This window comes from Saitoella complicata (assembly GCF_001661265.1).
Source record: "Saitoella complicata NRRL Y-17804 unplaced genomic scaffold SAICOscaffold_14, whole genome shotgun sequence".
NCBI classification, from domain to species: Eukaryota; Fungi; Ascomycota; class Saitoellomycetes; order Saitoellales; family Saitoellaceae; genus Saitoella; species Saitoella complicata.
The window spans coordinates 315,623-333,620 of NW_017567005.1; the positions used below are offsets into that span (position 1 = coordinate 315,623).

The 17,998-nt window shown below is 52.6% G+C and overlaps 7 protein-coding genes across 7 annotated transcripts; 3 read left to right on the plus strand and 4 right to left on the minus strand.

The window, feature by feature from the left end:
- Positions 1–68: 68 nt before the first annotated feature.
- On the plus strand, positions 69–2,577 carry SAICODRAFT_130866 (uncharacterized protein). Its single transcript, XM_019165423.1, has 3 exons — positions 69–112; positions 173–1,587; positions 1,637–2,577. The coding sequence occupies exons 2-3, from the start codon at positions 314–316 to the stop codon at positions 2,502–2,504; spliced, it is 2,142 nt and encodes a 713-aa protein (XP_019023686.1). The 5' UTR covers positions 69–112; positions 173–313; the 3' UTR covers positions 2,505–2,577.
- SAICODRAFT_66170 (uncharacterized protein) lies at positions 2,564–4,737 on the minus strand. The gene is made up of 3 exons (XM_019170200.1): positions 4,693–4,737; positions 4,535–4,641; positions 2,564–4,479 (listed from the first exon to the last, which is right to left on the minus strand). Exons 2-3 carry the CDS (start codon positions 4,589–4,591, stop codon positions 2,650–2,652), a joined length of 1,887 nt encoding a protein of 628 aa, XP_019023687.1. The 5' UTR covers positions 4,592–4,641; positions 4,693–4,737; the 3' UTR covers positions 2,564–2,649.
- Positions 4,738–5,517: 780 nt separating this feature from the next.
- SAICODRAFT_57765 (nucleotide-diphospho-sugar transferase) lies at positions 5,518–6,898 on the minus strand (the record flags this gene model as incomplete). The annotated part of the gene is made up of 3 exons (XM_019169557.1): positions 5,518–6,529; positions 6,584–6,747; positions 6,815–6,898. The coding sequence occupies 3 exons, from the start codon at positions 6,896–6,898 to the stop codon at positions 5,518–5,520; spliced, it is 1,260 nt and encodes a 419-aa protein (XP_019023688.1).
- A 2,168-nt stretch (positions 6,899–9,066) lies between these two features.
- Positions 9,067–9,562, plus strand: SAICODRAFT_8005 (uncharacterized protein; the record flags this gene model as incomplete). Its single annotated transcript, XM_019171182.1, has 2 exons — positions 9,067–9,148; positions 9,273–9,562. The coding sequence occupies 2 exons, from the start codon at positions 9,067–9,069 to the stop codon at positions 9,560–9,562; spliced, it is 372 nt and encodes a 123-aa protein (XP_019023689.1).
- Positions 9,563–10,429: 867 nt separating this feature from the next.
- SAICODRAFT_130908 (uncharacterized protein) lies at positions 10,430–11,231 on the minus strand. The gene has a single exon (XM_019165424.1). The coding sequence runs from the start codon at positions 11,045–11,047 to the stop codon at positions 10,571–10,573; it is 477 nt and encodes a 158-aa protein (XP_019023690.1). The 5' UTR covers positions 11,048–11,231; the 3' UTR covers positions 10,430–10,570.
- Positions 11,232–11,935: 704 nt separating this feature from the next.
- Positions 11,936–13,380, minus strand: SAICODRAFT_8007 (MFS general substrate transporter; the record flags this gene model as incomplete). Its single annotated transcript, XM_019171184.1, has 3 exons — positions 11,936–12,066; positions 12,123–13,094; positions 13,155–13,380. 3 exons carry the CDS (start codon positions 13,378–13,380, stop codon positions 11,936–11,938), a joined length of 1,329 nt encoding a protein of 442 aa, XP_019023691.1.
- A 355-nt stretch (positions 13,381–13,735) lies between these two features.
- Positions 13,736–16,558, plus strand: SAICODRAFT_93532 (uncharacterized protein; the record flags this gene model as incomplete). Its single annotated transcript, XM_019171883.1, has 4 exons — positions 13,736–14,106; positions 14,169–14,242; positions 14,302–15,126; positions 15,180–16,558. Exons 1-4 carry the CDS (start codon positions 13,970–13,972, stop codon positions 16,556–16,558), a joined length of 2,415 nt encoding a protein of 804 aa, XP_019023692.1. The 5' UTR covers positions 13,736–13,969.
- Positions 16,559–17,998: the final 1,440 nt, after the last annotated feature.

The following is a 17,998-nucleotide window of genomic DNA, read 5'->3' on the forward strand; positions in this document are numbered from 1 at the left end:
AACGAATCTGTCACAACTCCGCAATTCTCAAAACTAGACACCAAAAGAATATTCGCAATCCTTCAGCCAATTTCTCGGTATCGTTATCGCGCGTACGTGCTACAGCTGCATGGTGAGCCACATGTTTGGGTCGGCGTACAATGTACGCGTTGACTGAACGGATTTCGACCAGGACTCCGGACGAACAGACCAGCTGCTATCAACATTCAAGAAGCAGGACTTCTTTGTTTTCTGATTTGAACGACGCTGCTCTCAGCGTCCTCTGTTTTCCAGGCGCCTTAGTGTTTCTCGCTGAAGAGCTCGAATTGCGACAATGTCTTCATCCCTCAGCGGTCTCGAGAACTTGATCAGTTCACAAACGGGTGAGCCTCACAGATCACCTCGCTCGTTAGGTCGGGCGTATAACGTACTCACTTCACCTGGTCCTGTTCATTCTGACGGTTCTCCTTCCCGTTCCCAACCCCATCCCTCCACAAGTCCCCTCTCACCTTCTTCCCGCCACCTCTCCCGCCCGCTTTCCTTCCCGACCGCAGCTGGCCTGCAACAGCTCGCCGAAGGATCCCCCTCTTCCTCATCCTCCTCCTCGACGGCGTCCGGCTCTGCGCCGTTAACGTTCAACTCCTCCAACAACCACTGGCCCCAGACGCCCCAGACGCCCCAGACGCCCCAGACGCCCCGCAAGAGCCGTGATGACACTGAAGGAAGGAATGAATCACTTCTGGGAAGGTCCTATACGATGCACACTCCCTCGCGCAATCGTCCCATACCGCGTCGTGAGCGGAGTCCAGCGTCGTCCGTCTCGAACCATCTCTACACCCGTGGATTTCTCGAGGGCGCATGTTCAGACATTGCGATCGTCGCATTCGGGAAGACGTATCATCTTCACCGTCTCGTCCTTGACCGTTCGTCTTTTTTTTCCGCTATGTTCGGGGGACCGTGGTCGGATGCTACCTCCAACACTCTAGAGCTCACGTTCGATGATCCGAATATCACACAAATCGCATTAGAATGTGCGTTAGGGAGGTTGTATGGGCACCAAGACCATGAGTTGGAGGAGAAGCATGTTATGGGCATCCTTGCTACTGCGAATTATTTGGGTATGCAGGAGCTTGTCGAGGTTGCTTTTACCCATATTCTACGCACTCTCACGACGAGCAATGTGGCAGGCCGCCTTGCATTCGCGACTGGAAGTCAATATTATGGCGCTGCCTCGAGCAAGTTGGATGAAGCTTGTCGAGCTCTGCTATTCAGGGAGGGTTGGGGTATGGGAGCTGTTGGGTGGGATGGGATTTCTGCCGAGGTTGTTTATGAGCTTGTCAGTGACGATATGTTCTGGGTACCGAACGAGTGGGAACGCTTTACCTTCGCGAAGGAGGTGCTTGAGTGGCGGATGAATCTCAGCAAGGTCAGAGCGAAGGACGAGAACGAAGCGGACGAGACGTTGGACGTAGCGCCGTTGAGAAAGTTGTTAAACAAGGGCGTTTATTATACGCATATGACGTTTGAGCAATTGCAGGTTATCGCCGAGATGAAGGATACTGAAGGGAGGGAGATCGTGAGTAAGGATGTGATTCAGGCTGCTTTATGGTATGTGCTTGTAAGCTCGGCCTTTGAACTAGCTGACAGTCGCGAACAGGGACCAAATGACGCTTCGCCAGCGTATCCAGAACACCCCCGCCGACTCACCTGCTGCTGGCCTGGCAATTGAGACGCCTCTGTCCACCGACTCCGCCGCCCTCTATCCCGTTGCGACCGACGGCAACACAGTTCACGGAGACTCCACCTCACTCGACTCCCCCGAACAACCCCCATCGCCCTCCACCTGGTCCCCCTATCCCCCCTTCCGCTTCTCCGCCGTATTCAAAAATGTCCGCGCCCTAAAAGAGGACAAACGCGTCTACTCCAAGACAGTCTTCTACGCCGGCTCTCAGTGGAACGTCTATATCCAGAAAGTCCGGACACGGAAGAATGTGCAGCTTGGGGTATATTTGCATCGGGCAAGGGACAAGGAGGAGGGTGGAGGGAGTGCGCAGGCGGTTAGTTTGGAGACGAGAATTTTGGAGATTGAGCAGGAGACAGCCAATACGTCTTTCTCGTCGCCGAGGAGGAGGGAGAGGGGGGCGGTTGTGGCAGCGGGGGACATGTCTATGGCAGGGGATACGACGATTGATGGAGATACGACTATCACTGCTCCGAAAACCGCAGCAGACGACGATCTCTTCACGGGTGAGGTATCGACGCTCTTCCCGAACGGGAATCCGTACCCACCAATCTCTGCACTCCCGGCATACACCGATTCTCGGCCGACAATTCATACATACTTCCGCATCATCTGTGCACGGAAGGGCAAGAACGCGATCACGGTGTTCAACTCTGCACCCGACAAGTTCAACTTCAGTCAGAGTTGGGGATGGAAGACGAGTAGTTTGTGCTCGGAGGAGGGGTTGCTGGATGAGGTTGGGGAGGGAACGTTCAAGGTTACGTTGGTGCTCGGAAACGTTTAGTTAGGTTTTGACAGGATGTTCTTGGTAGGCCGGATAGGGGCTATGGCTATGGGTGTTTTGTGCTTGAACGAGAGTGTGATTTTCTGATCATTATGATGAGTAATTCAGAATACTAGATATTACGCGCGTGTCTCACTGTGGACGCTCAAAGTCCCATTGCCCTTTTCCTCATCTCCAGATCCAAAAACGCACTTCGCCGGCTTAAACCTCCATTATGCTTCTTGTCCAAAGCCTCGAGCACAGTCCTCTCCTTGCTAGATACCACCAGTTTGTCTTCCTCTTCCGTCCACACACCCGGGATATTCGGTAGTTTCCGGCCACGGGCGAGTGCTTGCACGACTTTGTGCGCTAGGGAGCGGTTACCAGACGTACGACCAAGGGCGTAAACCGCTTGGTCGCGTGTGACCTTGTACTTCTGGATAGAGTTTACGATGAACTGTTCCAACTTCGCCGCGACATCCGGTCTTGGGGCAATCGCGAATTCGGGTTCAGCAGCCTCTTCTGGATCTTCCATTACGACAGGAAGATGTGGTTCCGCAACAGCATGCGTATGCTTCTCCGCCCGATGCGACGGGCTTCCAGGGTCTTTGAGAGGTGTGCTGAGTGTGGGATGATCAGGCGTACTGGGAATCTCGACGGGTCCGCGCTTCCCTGTTCCCAACTTTGCCTTCTTCCGTGGCGGATCCTGTTCCCGATTCCGTTCACTGATTGGTGACGACTCTCCCATCGGTAACTCAGGTGACGCTGTCCGTCTGCGTTTGTGACCAGCTACCTGAGGTGGCGCAGCTATGTCCTCCACCAAATCGAGCTTCGCGGCCATCATCTCGTCGTCTTCGTCTTCATCCTCGTTTTCGTCGACGTTGACAAACAGTGATTCACCGCCTTGGTTTTCCTTGTAGCTTCCATCGTCGATGAAAGGGTTGTCTTCGCTTCTGTCTTCGACCAGACTAGGCTGAGATTGCGGTTGTGGTTGAGCGGGCGGTGGGCTAGATGCCGCGGGTAAGTCATCCTCCTGTGACAATGGCTCAGGTGCTTCGTCGTACGAGCCTTCCTCTGGGTGGTACTTCTCAACAGGCTCAGAATCCTCAGCGGGCTTGGCGCCGGTAGTCTTCCTTCTCTCTTTAGCCATAGCCTCAGCAGTTAATCGCTCACTCGAAGGCGGCGGCAAAGTCTGCCTTCTACCCTCGCTCGCGCCCGTCACCTGCCTCGTCTGCGTCCTCTGTATCCTCTCCAACTCTTCATCCTCCTCGACCTCAGCTTCCTGGCTTGCCCTCAACTGCGGCTCCAATCGACGCACCCAGCGATCACGCCAGGACTGCCAGGGGTGGTGGGGGTGTTCGGCGTAGAGCTCTTGGAAGATTTTGTTGCCGCCTGAGAGGTGACCATTGGGGTGGTTGCGAACCCATTCGGTGAGGAGATTGTCGTCGGCGACGGAGAACGGGACTTTCTTCGAAACGATTGCGCCGATGGCAGTTTGGCGACGCGATGTGGAGGACGAGGGCGGGCGTTGAGTTGAGGTTGGGGGTACAGGCGCCGACACACGTCGTGGCGCATCCTCCTCAACATCTTCCTCGTCAGATGACATTTCATACTCATCCAACTCCTCCTCCGGTTCACCCCATAACGGCTCAAGTGTCTTCACATACCTATGCCGCCAACTCTGGAACGTATGATGAGGAAACTTCTTCTCCAACTCCATATAAATCTTGTTCCCCTGACGGCTCACGTTGGCCTTATGCACATACTTCCTCAGGATAGCATCATCTTCTTTCGTAAAGGGTGTTCGTGTCCCCTTTGCTTTTTCAGGGGCGGAAGCGGTAAGAACATAGTCGTCCACATCCCGGAGGATGCCATCAGAGAGGGAGTCGTCGATGAACTTGTAGGAGACGAGGTCGGTGCCGTTATCTTTCAAGTGATCTCCTATTTGAATCGCACCCGCTTCTTTCTGCCAATTGGTGATTTTACCGCCATTTGCCTGTTCACCACCCAGTCAGTGTGCTGGTAACTTCCAAACGCCTGATACGACGGACCTCGATCTTTTCACGATACCAAACCTTGGACGGCACCTTATGCGACAACCAAAACATCAACGGCTCCCCATCATCCTTCGTGAACAACGTCCCCTGTACCGCGCCAACTGTACCCAACGTTAGTCAATGGCCGTGAGCCCTTGATCTCCGTTACGTACATTGCCTCTTCTTGGTAAACGTAGCGACTGGAGCACTTGCTTCCTTGACCATTGTGATTGGACGTTGTTGGGTGTACTGGTCGGCTTTGCGATGACTTCACCCGGACGCGTTCAGCCGCAGGACGCGTCCGGGCCGCACTGCACGTGCACGCGTGGACCCTTCATTTGTAACGTAGACATCCAAAATAGAATGCCTCCCACAACCGGTGCAGACGCTGAATCTCGAGGATGGCAGGTATTCCGAGGGGTGCTGTGGAAATATCATGAGATGCTAAAACACAAACGGGACATGACAAACCAACTGAATGCGCGGACTAGAGCAGAGGCATCGACAGAGCGCTGAGCGGACCCAGACTTACCCAAAGGTTGGAGTCCAGGACCTAGAGAATGTTAAATTCCGGGGCTCTTACCATCGGAAGACGGGCTTAATCATAGTCTTTGAGTTTACACCGACATCTTCGCCTCCGATCACCCAAGCGTGTGATTACCTCCGGATAACGGGCGTTCAAAGACATCCTGGGCGACGTTGGCAGCGCGGTAAGCAGCTGCGCCTTTGTTTGAGATCTGTATCGAAACAGATCTTGTAAATGATGCGGGACCTGGGCCTACTAGGTATCTCAGCTGGCTACTGATGAACGGGATGTGTTCAGAACATCAAGCCAGCCATGGCCAACATATACCAAGATTGTCAAATTGCAGAGTTCTGGTAGTACTACGTAGAGCTCCATAGCAAAAGCATTGTCCTCCACATAACGGGTATCCAACACCCATTGTCTATCTCCTCTTCTCCACTCCTCCTTTCCCTAACTCCCCAGGTGGGCCACCTTACATAATAACCTCATTCACAACATCCTTCTTCAACTCCTTATGCGGCAGCACAACACAGTTCTGTACCATAACCTCATCCGCAACAATGACATCCTGTGCCAAAATAGTAATGCTCTGAACCTTAACTCCACCCCTGAGGACAGTCATGACATGAGATCCAGGGAGAGTCGGGGTACCTTCGACACGGGCCCAGTTACCGACGCGGGAGTCCCATGCGATGATGGAGTGCAAGACAGAAGAGTCGTGTCCGACTTCAGCGGAGGGGAGGATGATGGAGTCCTTCACCCGCGCACCGGCTCCGATCTTGGCTTTTGCGCCAATGGAAACATTAGGACCAAGCTTAGCTCCAGGCGCGACGGAAGCGGAGGGGTGGATGTACACGGGATGCACGATCTCAACGCCCTCCAACTTATCGGCGAGCTTGACGGAGGCGGAGTCAGCGGGGGACTGATGGGCTTTCTGCAGGTAAAGCGCGTTTGCGGGGACGGCGGATCCGGCGGTCTTGATTTGTCTCCAAAAGCCCTTGGTTTCGTATACGAACACCCTGTGTTTCTGCGCGAGTGGGGCGAGAATGTCCTGTTCCAACCTCAATCTCTCATCATTCTGGTCAAGAGGGTCGAGAACGAGGGTGTTCTTCTCTCCGTCCGCCTTCGCCTTCATCGCAGCCTTGATCTCCCCGAAAATCGAGGCGTCAAAAAGATAGACACCACAGTTAATCATATTCGAGATGTAACTCTCTGGCTTCTCGACATAGTGCAACACCTCCCCAGTCGCGGGGTCAGACACGATACACCCAAAATTGGTCGCGGCCTCGGTGGTGACTTTGGTGCCGAGCATAGTGGCTTGGGCACCGCGTTCGGTGTGGAGGTTTTGCATTTCGGTGAGGGGGAAGGAGCAGCAGACGTCGGCGTGAAGGACGAAGATTTGGGAGGGGGAGTTTTTGAGGATTGCGTCGCGGAAGAGGTAGAGGCCGCCTGCGGTGCCGAGGGCTTGGTATTCGCGAAGGTACCTGTTTGAAATCTCATTAGCTTGACAATAAATAGAGGGCAGTAAGATGACAAACTTGATGGTCATGGAGGGGAACTGCTCAGAGGCCTCCTTGATGAAAGAGGTGAAAACACTCTCCTCGTAGAATCCAACCAAGATAACCTCCTTCAGGTCTTGAACACGGGCGAGAGCCTGCAAATGATGCCAAATAATCGGATGACCAGCGACAGGGAACAATGGCTACACCACCAACTCAATCAGCTTACCGCTCACATACGATCATGACAACGGACGACGAGTAACGCACCTTAGGAACGGTCATAGACAACGGCCTGAACCTGGTTCCTCTGCTTGGACCTCCGACCAAGATGATTGCCTTTGCTGAAGTCATTGTAGGAATACCTGAGGGTTGAATGGTTCGTTGATCCCGAGGGTGTTTGTACGTTCAAGCTCGGACCCGCGCCCAGGGTCGCGGTCATCCAGCCACGTAGCGCGCGCGGTGCAGGCCTAGGGACCAATGAGCTTAATATGGGGACATCTACAAATGAATACCTAAGTATGGGAGAATGAGCAGATGGTTCGTGGTCAGTTCTGATCTGATTTTGGAGTCTTCTGCCACCCGTAGATCCTCTTGGGTTCATCTTGTTCCAGTCGAGGCTGCTCGAGCGAGGGAGCAACTGCACGGAAGCTTAAGCTTATGAGCTGATCAAGTAAAGGTGTGATATTTTCATGTGTACTCTTGCATCTTTCGAAGCTGGTAGATCTTTCTGCTCCCTTGCTCTGTCAAGATCGGTCGAGGTGACGTTGAGAGCGTAGGACGCCAACATCCGCAAGAGGCAATCCTGTGTATCACGCTAAGGCTATCTATACGTAATGATCGAAATCCGCATCCCTCCCATCTCTAAATCTCATAAGTATGACTCTTTTTCCTAGTCTTTCCTTTCTTTGTACACGTTCACCTCTACCTTCATCTCACCCACTCTACACTCACCAAAGCCATGGACGCGTACGGATCCAACACTACCTACCCTCTCACCGCTCCCGCCACCGTCCGAGACGCCTGTAACGACCCAGACACCTACTACTACTACCTCCCCTGCTGTGACAAACAGGGACACTTCCTCCTCTGCTCTACCATCAGCCAACACATACTTGCACCCTCCTACACGCAATATCAAAGTGGCCATCTCGAACACCTTCTTCATATATTGCGTTCGAGGGCGGCGTTTGTGGATATTGACACGTTGAGGAAGACACATATTCATGATGCGTTGCGGGCGTTGGTTTGGCGTAAAGCGCAAGAGCAGGCTTCCGAAATCAATAGGGAGACGACCTTCGCGTGCACGAAGACTTTGGAGATCTGGAATGAGATGGTACAGCAGTTGGATGCTGAGGCGGCGATAAGGCCATATGATTCCAGCACAATCTGCGTTGCTACTGAGGGAGAGGGGAGCGCTCAGAAGCTAATTTTGGGCATGAATGGCTTGTCGTTGACCTCCCAAAACCTCTCGTCCCTCGAAGACACCATGAGTGCCTCGAGTGAGTGCCTCGCCCCTATGACCCCCGCCTCCTCCGAGGGCGCCGGCTCTACCACCTCCCGGTCCCTCATGCGCGCCTCCACGACACTCTCATTGCATACATCTTCCCTCTCTCCCTCATCCTGGGACCTCGCCGACCAATACAGTGAGGCCATAACGCCCCTCATGCGCCGTCTACGCGCCCTGAAAGTGCCCTCGTTCATCACCTCCCACCACGTGCACCAGAGCCTTGAGGAGCTAAACCAAGACGTTAACGCTCCAATCATCATGGGTTTGGAGTTCAGTGAGGCGGTCAATAAGCTGGGGAGGATTGTGGAGATATTGTGCGCGGAGTTTGAAGGCAGGACGGCCACAGGAGAGGTTGAAGAGGAGTTAGTTGCGTTTGTGGAGGAGGTTGGGGGGGTCTGGCATGAGATGGAGGGGTTGTTTGCTTAAGGCAGGAGTTGCTTGTCCAGCATCATAAGAGTTCTCTTTCTTTTCAGTGTCCTTTTACGTTGATTACTTTGGAAAATAAAGGCATCGAAGTTTACTGTGCGTCTGCCTTCTGCGCGCTTGACTTGCGTCACACGACAAAAAGCGATAAGCTGATAAACCCGCAAAGGAGGCTTCAAGCAGTGGCATTCCAATCACTTCCTCTTTGAAGGTTCGCTCGGCTATATGGACCCTTCATATCCCTTGAGACGCAGCTTGGCATCATTACGGCTTCGTTCCGCTCGAGCACGGACCAGAGCGGACCGCAGTGCAGAGCGTAATTAAAATGTGTTAGCAGACAGGACCAGGTGAGTGAGTGATATATAGATGTCCTACCCACCGTCCTGTCCTTCTTCATTGCTCCTCATGAGTCATGTCGACATTTTCAAATGATGCCGACAGTACCCTGGATGTCGACGTGGAGGCTGCCGATGAGAATGGACCTAAGTCGCAGGCGACTAGACATTCGTGAAGCTTAACGAAAGTGAAGTGCGAAGCGAAGGTCCACCCGCCTTACAAATTCGGAGGACCGCCATGGCTGACAATTGTTATGAAGATTGTTAACGGCGGCAATTCTGAAGTGCCTAAGCGTCAGATTCAGAGGGAGCATGGGATCGAATCAAACAGCGAAGGTAGGTACCATACGCCCAGATAACGTGAAAAATTTATAATTTTGAGTCGAGTTGCATAAAACACGTCGTCGCATCTTCACAAAAATCACGCAAAAGGAGCAAAAAGGTTGAAAAGAACACACAGAGGGTACTGGTGCTTTGACTGACGACGATATTGTTGTACTCGCCGAAATGAAAGAAGAAGGAAGTTCCTGGAAAGAGGTAGCTGAGCACTTTGGCCTCAAGCCTGACGCTATCCGGAAGTTTTACGGCAAACATCAAGCTCGTCACGAAAATTGGGACGCAATGAAGGTTCAAAGGCTGAGGGAAGCTTATGTCAAGTATGATAAGCAGAAGTGGCAAGTGATCGGTACTGAAATTGGCAGTAAGCCTATGGCGTGTGAAACGAAAGCGAAGGAGCTCGGGTTGTTGTAATTTCGAGCAAACACATATTACAACAAGGTTAAACGTGAAGTATCTTTCTTGACTTGAGCTACATCCAGATATTTTCATCAATATCAATATATGACCATCTCTTCATTTACCTATACGTAATCGGTACCGTACGGTTTGCAGCGCGGCCGGATCTGGAACAAGCCGACGTGCGTGCCCTGCCAAACCGGAAGCAGCTTCAAATCAGGAACCGCAGGTAGTCGTGCTATGAGCTATGCTAAAGTAACAAGAAAGTTCCTCCCGTCAGTACTTTGCGTATTCTCCTTCGGCTCAGATTGCGTCTGGTTGCATTTCGTATGTGACCGTGGGAACTGTATACTAAGAAAGATAATCGACCAGAGCATGAACAAATCCAAGGAGGAAAGAAAAAGTAGCATTGAATATGCTGATAGAAATCTGGGTGAAATCCTTCGCTCATGTATGAGTCAGTTTGTGTGGAGTTAAGCGCAGCTACAGGACGCGGATGCCTCGGCCCTCTACTCAAGAGCCCAACAGCAGCGGCAAAAGCTGCACGAAATGAGAGTACCGTCTTTGCAAGGGAAAAATCATTCAGATTTTTGTTTCCAAACTTCCTTTTCTCAACCAAGCACTCCCAACTGCACCCTGCCGTACACTTCCAGCTTCCCACAAGCCAAATCACACATCCGATCTCTCGAACGTCCAACAAATCTTAACAAAACATGTCTGCTATCGAGATCAACCACTTGACTACTACTGCAGTCACTGCTGCTGATAAGTCTCTCTCGATCCGCTCATACGTGACGATGCGCTGATCCGTGTTCTAGATATGTCGATTCTTACTGCTGCCTTGAAGAGCGCTTACAACAGGCTCACTGTGCTGAGGAATACTGTAAATAACCAGTACACTTCCTACCTCGGTGACCGCCTCAACGTGCTTGGGGTCCGTCGTGTTGAGGTCGCAAACATCGCTGACTTCATCCCTAAACATGTTGGGATGATCCACGACCACTTGGTCGAGGCCAACATTAACTACAAAGGGCTCGCCGAGGGAGTCCTTGAGAACATCGCCGGAACATGATGTTTCACTTTGAAGAAGTTCACAAGTGGATTTACCAAGGACGCAAGCCCGCTTACACCAAGGCCAAGGGTGACGAGAGCCTTGCCGAGGGTTCTGAAGACCTCACTTGCCTTCAAGCCGTCCTCGAATCTATTCGAGAAATGATCGAGGAGAGGTGCGAGGAGCTGTTCGGAGGACCTGAGGAAGACGACGACTACGAAGAGTCTGCGTGCTCTGTCGAGGAGCTGAAGGAGGATTCCCGTCTTGGCGACATCGATTGGGCTGTATTTTACTAAACGGGAATTGAAGACCCCGTCGCAGATGAGTTCTTCAACCAACCCAGGGAGTGTGGTGTCTGGAGGTACAAAGAAGAACTCGCGATGCCCAAACCAGTCGAGAAGCGGAGGCTCAGCCTCACTGAGTTCGTCGAAGCAATTGCCTAGGCTCATAACCTGGACCTGACGGAGGTAAAACCCGAGGTCCCAGCTGACAACATTACGCCGCCTGCTACTCCCCAGCCGAAGAGGAAGGTGATCATGCAGACAACCACCAAGGCGGCCCCGGCAAGGACGACGAACACAAGAGAAGAAAAGAGGAAGGATGCAAGGACCATTTACTCCACTCTCCAAAAGAGAGCGGTGGTCATTACCCCTCCTCTCACTCCCCGGACCCCATCCGGCGCTAGCTCCAAATCCGGATCTGTGCGCGCACGAACAAATTCGGGGTCGGGCCCGCACAGGAGTTGACGATGAAGAAGGATGAGAGGAAGACAAGGACGGAAAAAGTCGAGACGAACGGAATGGTCGCCACCCAACCCAGGCGACCTGACCTTGACGTCGAAAAGATCTTCCACGCGGAATCCATGACCCGCGGGGAGAGAATGAAGAGGGTGCGGGCGTTTTGCAGCGGCAAGAAGGCCTGAATTTTCGAGAGCATGAAAACTAGAAAAACTGGATTAGCATAGCACAGGCGTTCTTTCGTTCTGACATCACCGGACTTCCCTGTACCTGAGCCCCGCCGTAATGGCTGTCTTAACAAGGTGCGAAAGGTCCAGGGAATGCATTGATTGGGAAAGCACGGGGGCATAAGATGGATTGGCGTAATACAGGCGTTTTGTTTTTCACATGACTGAACATTTCTACTTCGTGACTCTTACTCAAACTGTAAACAGCTAGCTCCCAAAATTATCGCGTAGAACATAAGTGTAGAGTAATGCACACTCCATTCGCGGTCACTATGTCCCGTAACTATATTATGAGCAGAAACCCGAAACGGGGTAACCTGTCCTGCATGCGATATTGCGGGTATGTCCTTCTTCAAACAATAATTCACCAAACTTAGCAAATATGCTTGAATTTCCTCGTGATCATCAATCTCACTCCAATCATGCAAAGCATGGAAAAGTACATCATACCACCAAGCGTGAACCCAGCCTTGAAGTAACTCGTCTTCTCAACAACAACACTAACTGTTCCACAAAATTAGCTACAAACCCGAAAACACGACACAAGCGGGAATACTTACTAATCGTCGGCGCAACAAGCTGCGTGACACCCGCAAACGTCAGCAGGAGGCCGATTTTGGACGCAACCTGATGATCCCCCGCCAAATGACTCGCAACAACCGGTGTCAAACTACTAATTCCCCCCAAAACACAGCCATTAATCGCCGCACACGCATACAACATGCTCGTCCCCGTCGCAATCCCCCATAAACAAAAATACGCCGTCCCAGAAATCGCATAGCACACCGTCAACATATTAACTTTCCCGAATTTATCGGCGAGGAAGCCGCACCCTATACGACCGAGGATACCGAATCCATTTTGGACAGCGGTGAACCATACTGCGGCCGAGTTCGTTGCGCCGAGGGAGAGTGCGAAAGAGCCGATGAAGAAGTAAGCAGGTAACACGGCCATTTGACCAACACTCACTGCCAAAATAGCCAACACGAATCGCTTGTTTCGGAGCGCGGAGAAGTCGAATAAGGGTCCACGGCGGAAGGCGGTGTTTTGACGTGGTTTGAGGAGGAAGATGGAGGGTGCGACGATTGCGATTGTGAGGAATCCAAAGATGCGGAGGGTCCAGTGAGGACCGACTTTATCGATTAAGACGCGGGTGAGGGGTGGGTATAGTACACCACCCAGCCCTGAACCGGCCATGACACATCCGGTCGCGAATCCCCTCCTCTTGGTAAAGTATTGGGTCGGGATCGAGACGGCGGGTGTGAATCCCACTGCGATGCCCATACCGAATAAAATACCCTGGGTCCATACAAGTGCTTGGATGGAGTTGCATATTGATGATAACATGAGTGAGATGACGCAGAGTGCGAAACCGACGATAAAGCATGGTCGGTATCCGAACTTATCGACGATGCGGCCGACGATGGCGCCGAGGAGCATGAGCACTGTTCCGCCCAGCGAACCGATAAGGGTGATTACGGCTGGGCTGGTTGTGGTGTATAAGGTGTCGATGTAATATGACTGGAAAGCTCCTGCACGCCATTGTCAAGTCAGCAATCATGTCGTGATTAGGGACGATATTAACAACGCACCATATGAGTTATTCAACCCCAACGTCCCAACCATGAACAGAAACCCGCCCAAGATGACGAGCCACGCCTTCAACCCACCATCCGGCGGCAGATCAATTGTACTCTCCGTATCCCGGCGCTCAATCCCAACAACAGCCTCCTCCTTCTGTATGTCCTTCTCGCCGAGCACGTTCGCGTCTGCGATGGCGGCCTCCACAGGCGCTGCTTTAATCTCTTCACTGGACATGGCTATCGATCCATCAAGAGCTCACACCTTGATGATCCAAGTTTACCATCGCGGTCCACTGTATTTTTGTTGCAGTACATGTAACGCTTGAGCGCGCACATGCAGACTCTGGCTTCGAACGCGCGGGGCTTAAGCGTGTTTGCCGAAGATATTGCCGAAGATGCAGTATGGCGGAAGTTTAGATTCTCCGAAGAGTGCAAGTATTCTGAGAAGTACGAAGAACGGACTTTCAATGGAAAGTAGATAGCTTTGTCGGTACATTTCGCTGACTTTCCCGGGGGGTACCGCTGGATCTAAAGTGAAGGAGGTGCAGGGGAGCGGCGGTTGATCCGTCCAGAGCAGGCTCCTTTTTGTCACTACAGGTTATAATGCCTCTGCACACTCCTAAGAGCTGGCTTCTTGCTGCTTCATCGCTCGCGCCATTCACCGCTGTTTCCCCGTATAGAGAAGACGAATAAACGTTCTCATCTTCTCCAGCTGTTCTCGCGCAACCCATTCTGGCCCGTGGCTCCTGCATCGGTCCAAAGCTGGCGACGTCAGCGAGCGGTGTAACGTAGACACACCACCAACACCGCGCCAATTGCAAGTGATGCCTCCTCCGACGAATGTAACAAGGCCATCTTATGACGATGCCCGCTGGAATCCAGACCTGCATGCCCAACTCCGACGGACGCCTGCCACTGAGGGTGCAGCGACGCGGAAAGCTCTGAATAGTCTTGTGCGGAGGTTCGTGCAGCTTCCCAAGGGCAATTGTGCGCGAGATGGTGTACTGATTGGGGCTGGGATAGATATATGTACCAGATTCTGACTGGATGTGGGAGGGAAAGATGTGAAACACCTATGTGTGCAACGGCCAGAAAAGGTACGGCTGAAGCGAGTAATCAAGCGAAGCGATCTTTGCTGACGCTGGCAACCATACAGGAAAGCGGAAATTCTCGCATATATCAGCAAAGCTGTTAGCGAGCGAGTTAACATGCAGCTCCACTTCATACCTCTGCCCGGGCCTCCCAGCCGATGCCGACTTCGGTCCGGTCGACGACGTCCAGCCTGAACTGTCTACGAAGTCCCTGATCCATCGAATATACCAAACATCAAGCCTCGCAACCGTCGGCCTATCCAAAGACCCCACACCCTCAGAACAACCAGAACTCCTCACCTTCGACTGCATATACGCCGACATCGTCGAACACCTCTCCCGCACAACAACCACAACCGGCGATCCAACCCTCATGCACGATACCTTCATCGCAGTCTTCTCCTCAGCCGAACGACTCGCGAAATCATTCGGATCGTGGACGCCGAGGATGGGGTATCTGCTTGATTTGGATCTGAGTGAGGTTTTGGGTGCGTGGTATTGTATTGAGCAGGGTGGGGCGGGGTTGAAGAGGGGGGTGATCGGGGCGTTAACGAGGGTGCTGACGACGCCGTTTCCATCTACTATGTCAGCAAAGGAACGGGCGAAGGTACTCGTTATTGCGCTTTATACTGTCACTGCACATCAGGATCCATGTGTAGTCGATGCGGATCCATATTACGCCATCCCTGCGATCCGGGCACTACTGAATATTGATCCCCCAGAGGAGGTAAAACAGTATTTCGCGAAGAGGACTAAGGAGGAGGATATAACCAGAGGACTGGAGTTGTTGTGTAAGACGATTACGGAGAGGGTTAGTCAGGATTGGGAGACCGTGAGAGGTATTGGGGAGGAAGGGTGTTGGGGCGGGATCAAGTGGTTGGAGATGATGTGTACGCGAAGTCCCAGATGAATGCTATTCAGCTGCTAACGGAGTGGCTTACAGATGAAGCGGATAAGCAACGAATGGAGCCTATGGCGAAGGAAGAGTGGTTTCACCTTCCGGAGAAGATTCTCAAGGAGTCATCATATCTCGAGACAATCAAACCATGGCTCGAATCCACCGACAAATCACCAAAGAACATTCTCAACTACCCCTTCCTCCTCAGCTTCTCCACCCGCGTCTCACTCCTCCGCGCCTCCTCCTTCGGCTCAATGCTCGCCCTCGAACAATCCATTGGCGTCAATGCCGCCGTCGTCGCACAACTTTCCCGCCACTTTACCCGCGCACTAACCCCCCGTTCCTCAGAAAGCTGTCACATCCTCGATATCCGCCGCACACATCTCGTACATGACGCTTTCGCCGGAATCAGCGGTCGCAAAACTTGGGAACTTAAACGGCCGTTGCGTGTGCGGTTTGTTGGGGGCGGGGAGGATGGTGTCGATCAAGGTGGATTGCAGAAAGAGTTTTTTGCGAGTTTGTGTCATGTGGTGTTTGATGAGGATTATGGGTTGTTCGTGACGGATGCGGATTCGCAACTGGTGTGGTTTAACCCTGCGGCGAGGGATGAGGTACGGACATACGAGTTGGTTGGGATGTTGGTTGGGATGGCAGTGTATAACGGCGTTATCTTGCCGTTGTCTTTTCCGAAGATGATGTATAAGAAGATATTGGGGGAGGAGATCAGCTTGACGGATTTCGCGGAGTGGTGTCCGGGTGTGATGAGGGGGATGTTGACGATGTTGGAGTGGGAGGATGGGGATGTTGAGGAAGTTTTCTCGCTCTCGTACGATTATTCGTGGAAGCATTGGGATGGCTCAGTCAATACCGTCTGCATGAAAGAGGGACACGAACCCGGCACTATCCCTGTCACCAACGCGAACCGCGCAGACTACGCGTACGACTATCTCGCCTACACCGTCCACAAATCCATCGAACGCCAATGGGAGGCATTTTCGCGTGGTTTGGCAGTGTGTACGAACGCAAGAATGTTCACCCTCTTCTCCCCCACCGAACTCCAATCCGTCTTCCAGGGCGAACAAGACCTAAACATCGATGAATGGCGCGCAATAACCCAATACACAGACGGCTACTCTCCCACCCACCGCACAATCCGCGCCTTCTGGTCAATTGTCTCTGCCCTCCCTCCCCGACTCCAACGCCAACTCCTCGTGTTCGTCACCGCGTCGGATCGACTTCCTCCTGGGGGGATGGGCAAGTTGACGTTTGTGATTCAGAGGAATGGGCCGGATAGTGATCGGTTGCCGAGTGCGCAGACGTGTTTTTGTAGGTTGTTGTTGCCGGAGTATGAGGGAAGGAGGAAGTTGAAGAAGATGTTGATGACGGCGGTGGAGTTTGGGCAGGAGGGGTTTGGGTTGGTATAATCACAGATCAAGGATCCGGAGCTCAAGCATCAGCATAGGAAATGCGAGGAAACATGGGCAAGAGGGAAAGGGAACAAGAATAAGAATGAGAATAAGATGTCATTATCGCTGCAGAACGCCTTTACCGAGAAAAAGAAGCCAAAAATCATCCGACAAGTCTAGGAAGCGCTGCTTTTTTCTACCGTGAACCCATCCACGCCTAAAAAGGAACCCTACGCCGAACCGCACACATCATCATTACCACCAATCAAACTCACTAAATCTCCCCCTTTTCTCTAAGCACGCCTATAAAGTCTTATCAGCTTTTCATTCAAATCACGTGACGCGTGGACTTACGCTCAACAAGATCCGCCGACAACTGCCTCAACCCCGTGATCATGTTACTTAGCCGATTCTGTGTCGCGGCGTCCGTATCCCAAAATGCGCTCGAGATATGCTCTACCAGCTCTGCTAGGCTCTGTACACACCCCGTTAGCCTCTTTCCACTTCATCAAAGTGGATCGCAGGAGGATTTACCGTAACCGGCTCCTCCAACGGCGCAAAACTCTGCGACAACTTGAACAGCTGCTTTATCAGCGGCATATAGATCGCCTTCCCCCGTGCGTCAAGCGTCCAGAACGCATCCGCGAATTCAGTAGAGATATCACGTAACTGTGCGACATGTTCGTCCCCCTCCCACGGATTCGGCGCATACGGCATGCCCCCCGAGCTACTGTGGTCGGGGGGTAGTTGGTACACAGAGTTGGAGTTTGGGAGTTTGCGGCCAGAAGCGGGCGAGATACCGATCTCGGCCGCATGCGGGTCGAGCCAGGAGAAGTATCCTGCGCCGGAGTAGCGGTACACGCCGATATTGAAACCACCCCATGGCTCCCCGTCGGGACCGGGGAGAGTTTGTTCGTGTTTGATCCCCGTTAGATTATTGAACGGCTCGAGAGAGTGTTCCTGCGTCTCAAACAAATAAAACACCGAACTTCTAAACAACTTCGAATTTGGTGTCGTCTCCGCGCCCGTGCAGGAGTTGAGCGGATTGTATCCAAGCTGTCGCAGCCTATTCAGGATTCCAATTTCGAGGGATTTGATGATGGCGAGTGTGAGAGGGTGTGCATCTTCCTCGGGTTTGGGGCGAAGGACGGCGAAGCGGAGGATGCGGGATTTGACCCAGCCGCCGGAACCGCGGGATTGTTTTTCGAAGACGCCGAGGATGTTGGGGAGCGGAAGGACGGGAGGGGGTGGAGGTACGGGGTGGGCGAACTGGATGGGCATGAAGCGTGTTGTCGTCATTGTTGTTGTACTGGTCGAGGAGGATGGTGGTGAAGTCGTGGTGGTGATGCCTAGCGTGTCGCCTACAAATCTAGCTTGGCCCTGCAGTTTTTACACTAGGAGCGAGAAATTAAGACGCCGGTGGCTAGGGCTAATTAGTGAGTGACGCGTGCAATGTGT

Bases quoted from the DNA above. Each gene is read 5' to 3' on its own strand.
- SAICODRAFT_130866 (XM_019165423.1), top strand. From the start codon at position 314: ATGTCTTCATCCCTCAGCGGTCTCGAGAACTTGATCAGTTCACAAACG. The intron at 1,588-1,636 runs GTATGTGCTTGT...AGTCGCGAACAG, and splicing joins GTGATTCAGGCTGCTTTATG to GGACCAAATGACGCTTCGCC.
- SAICODRAFT_66170 (XM_019170200.1), bottom strand. From the start codon at position 4,591: ATGTTTTGGTTGTCGCATAAGGTGCCGTCCAAGGTTTGGTATCGTGAA. The intron at 4,480-4,534 runs GTCCGTCGTATC...GGTGGTGAACAG, and splicing joins GGTATCGTGAAAAGATCGAG to GCAAATGGCGGTAAAATCAC.
- SAICODRAFT_130908 (XM_019165424.1), bottom strand. From the start codon at position 11,047: ATGAGCCTAGGCAATTGCTTCGACGAACTCAGTGAGGCTGAGCCTCCG.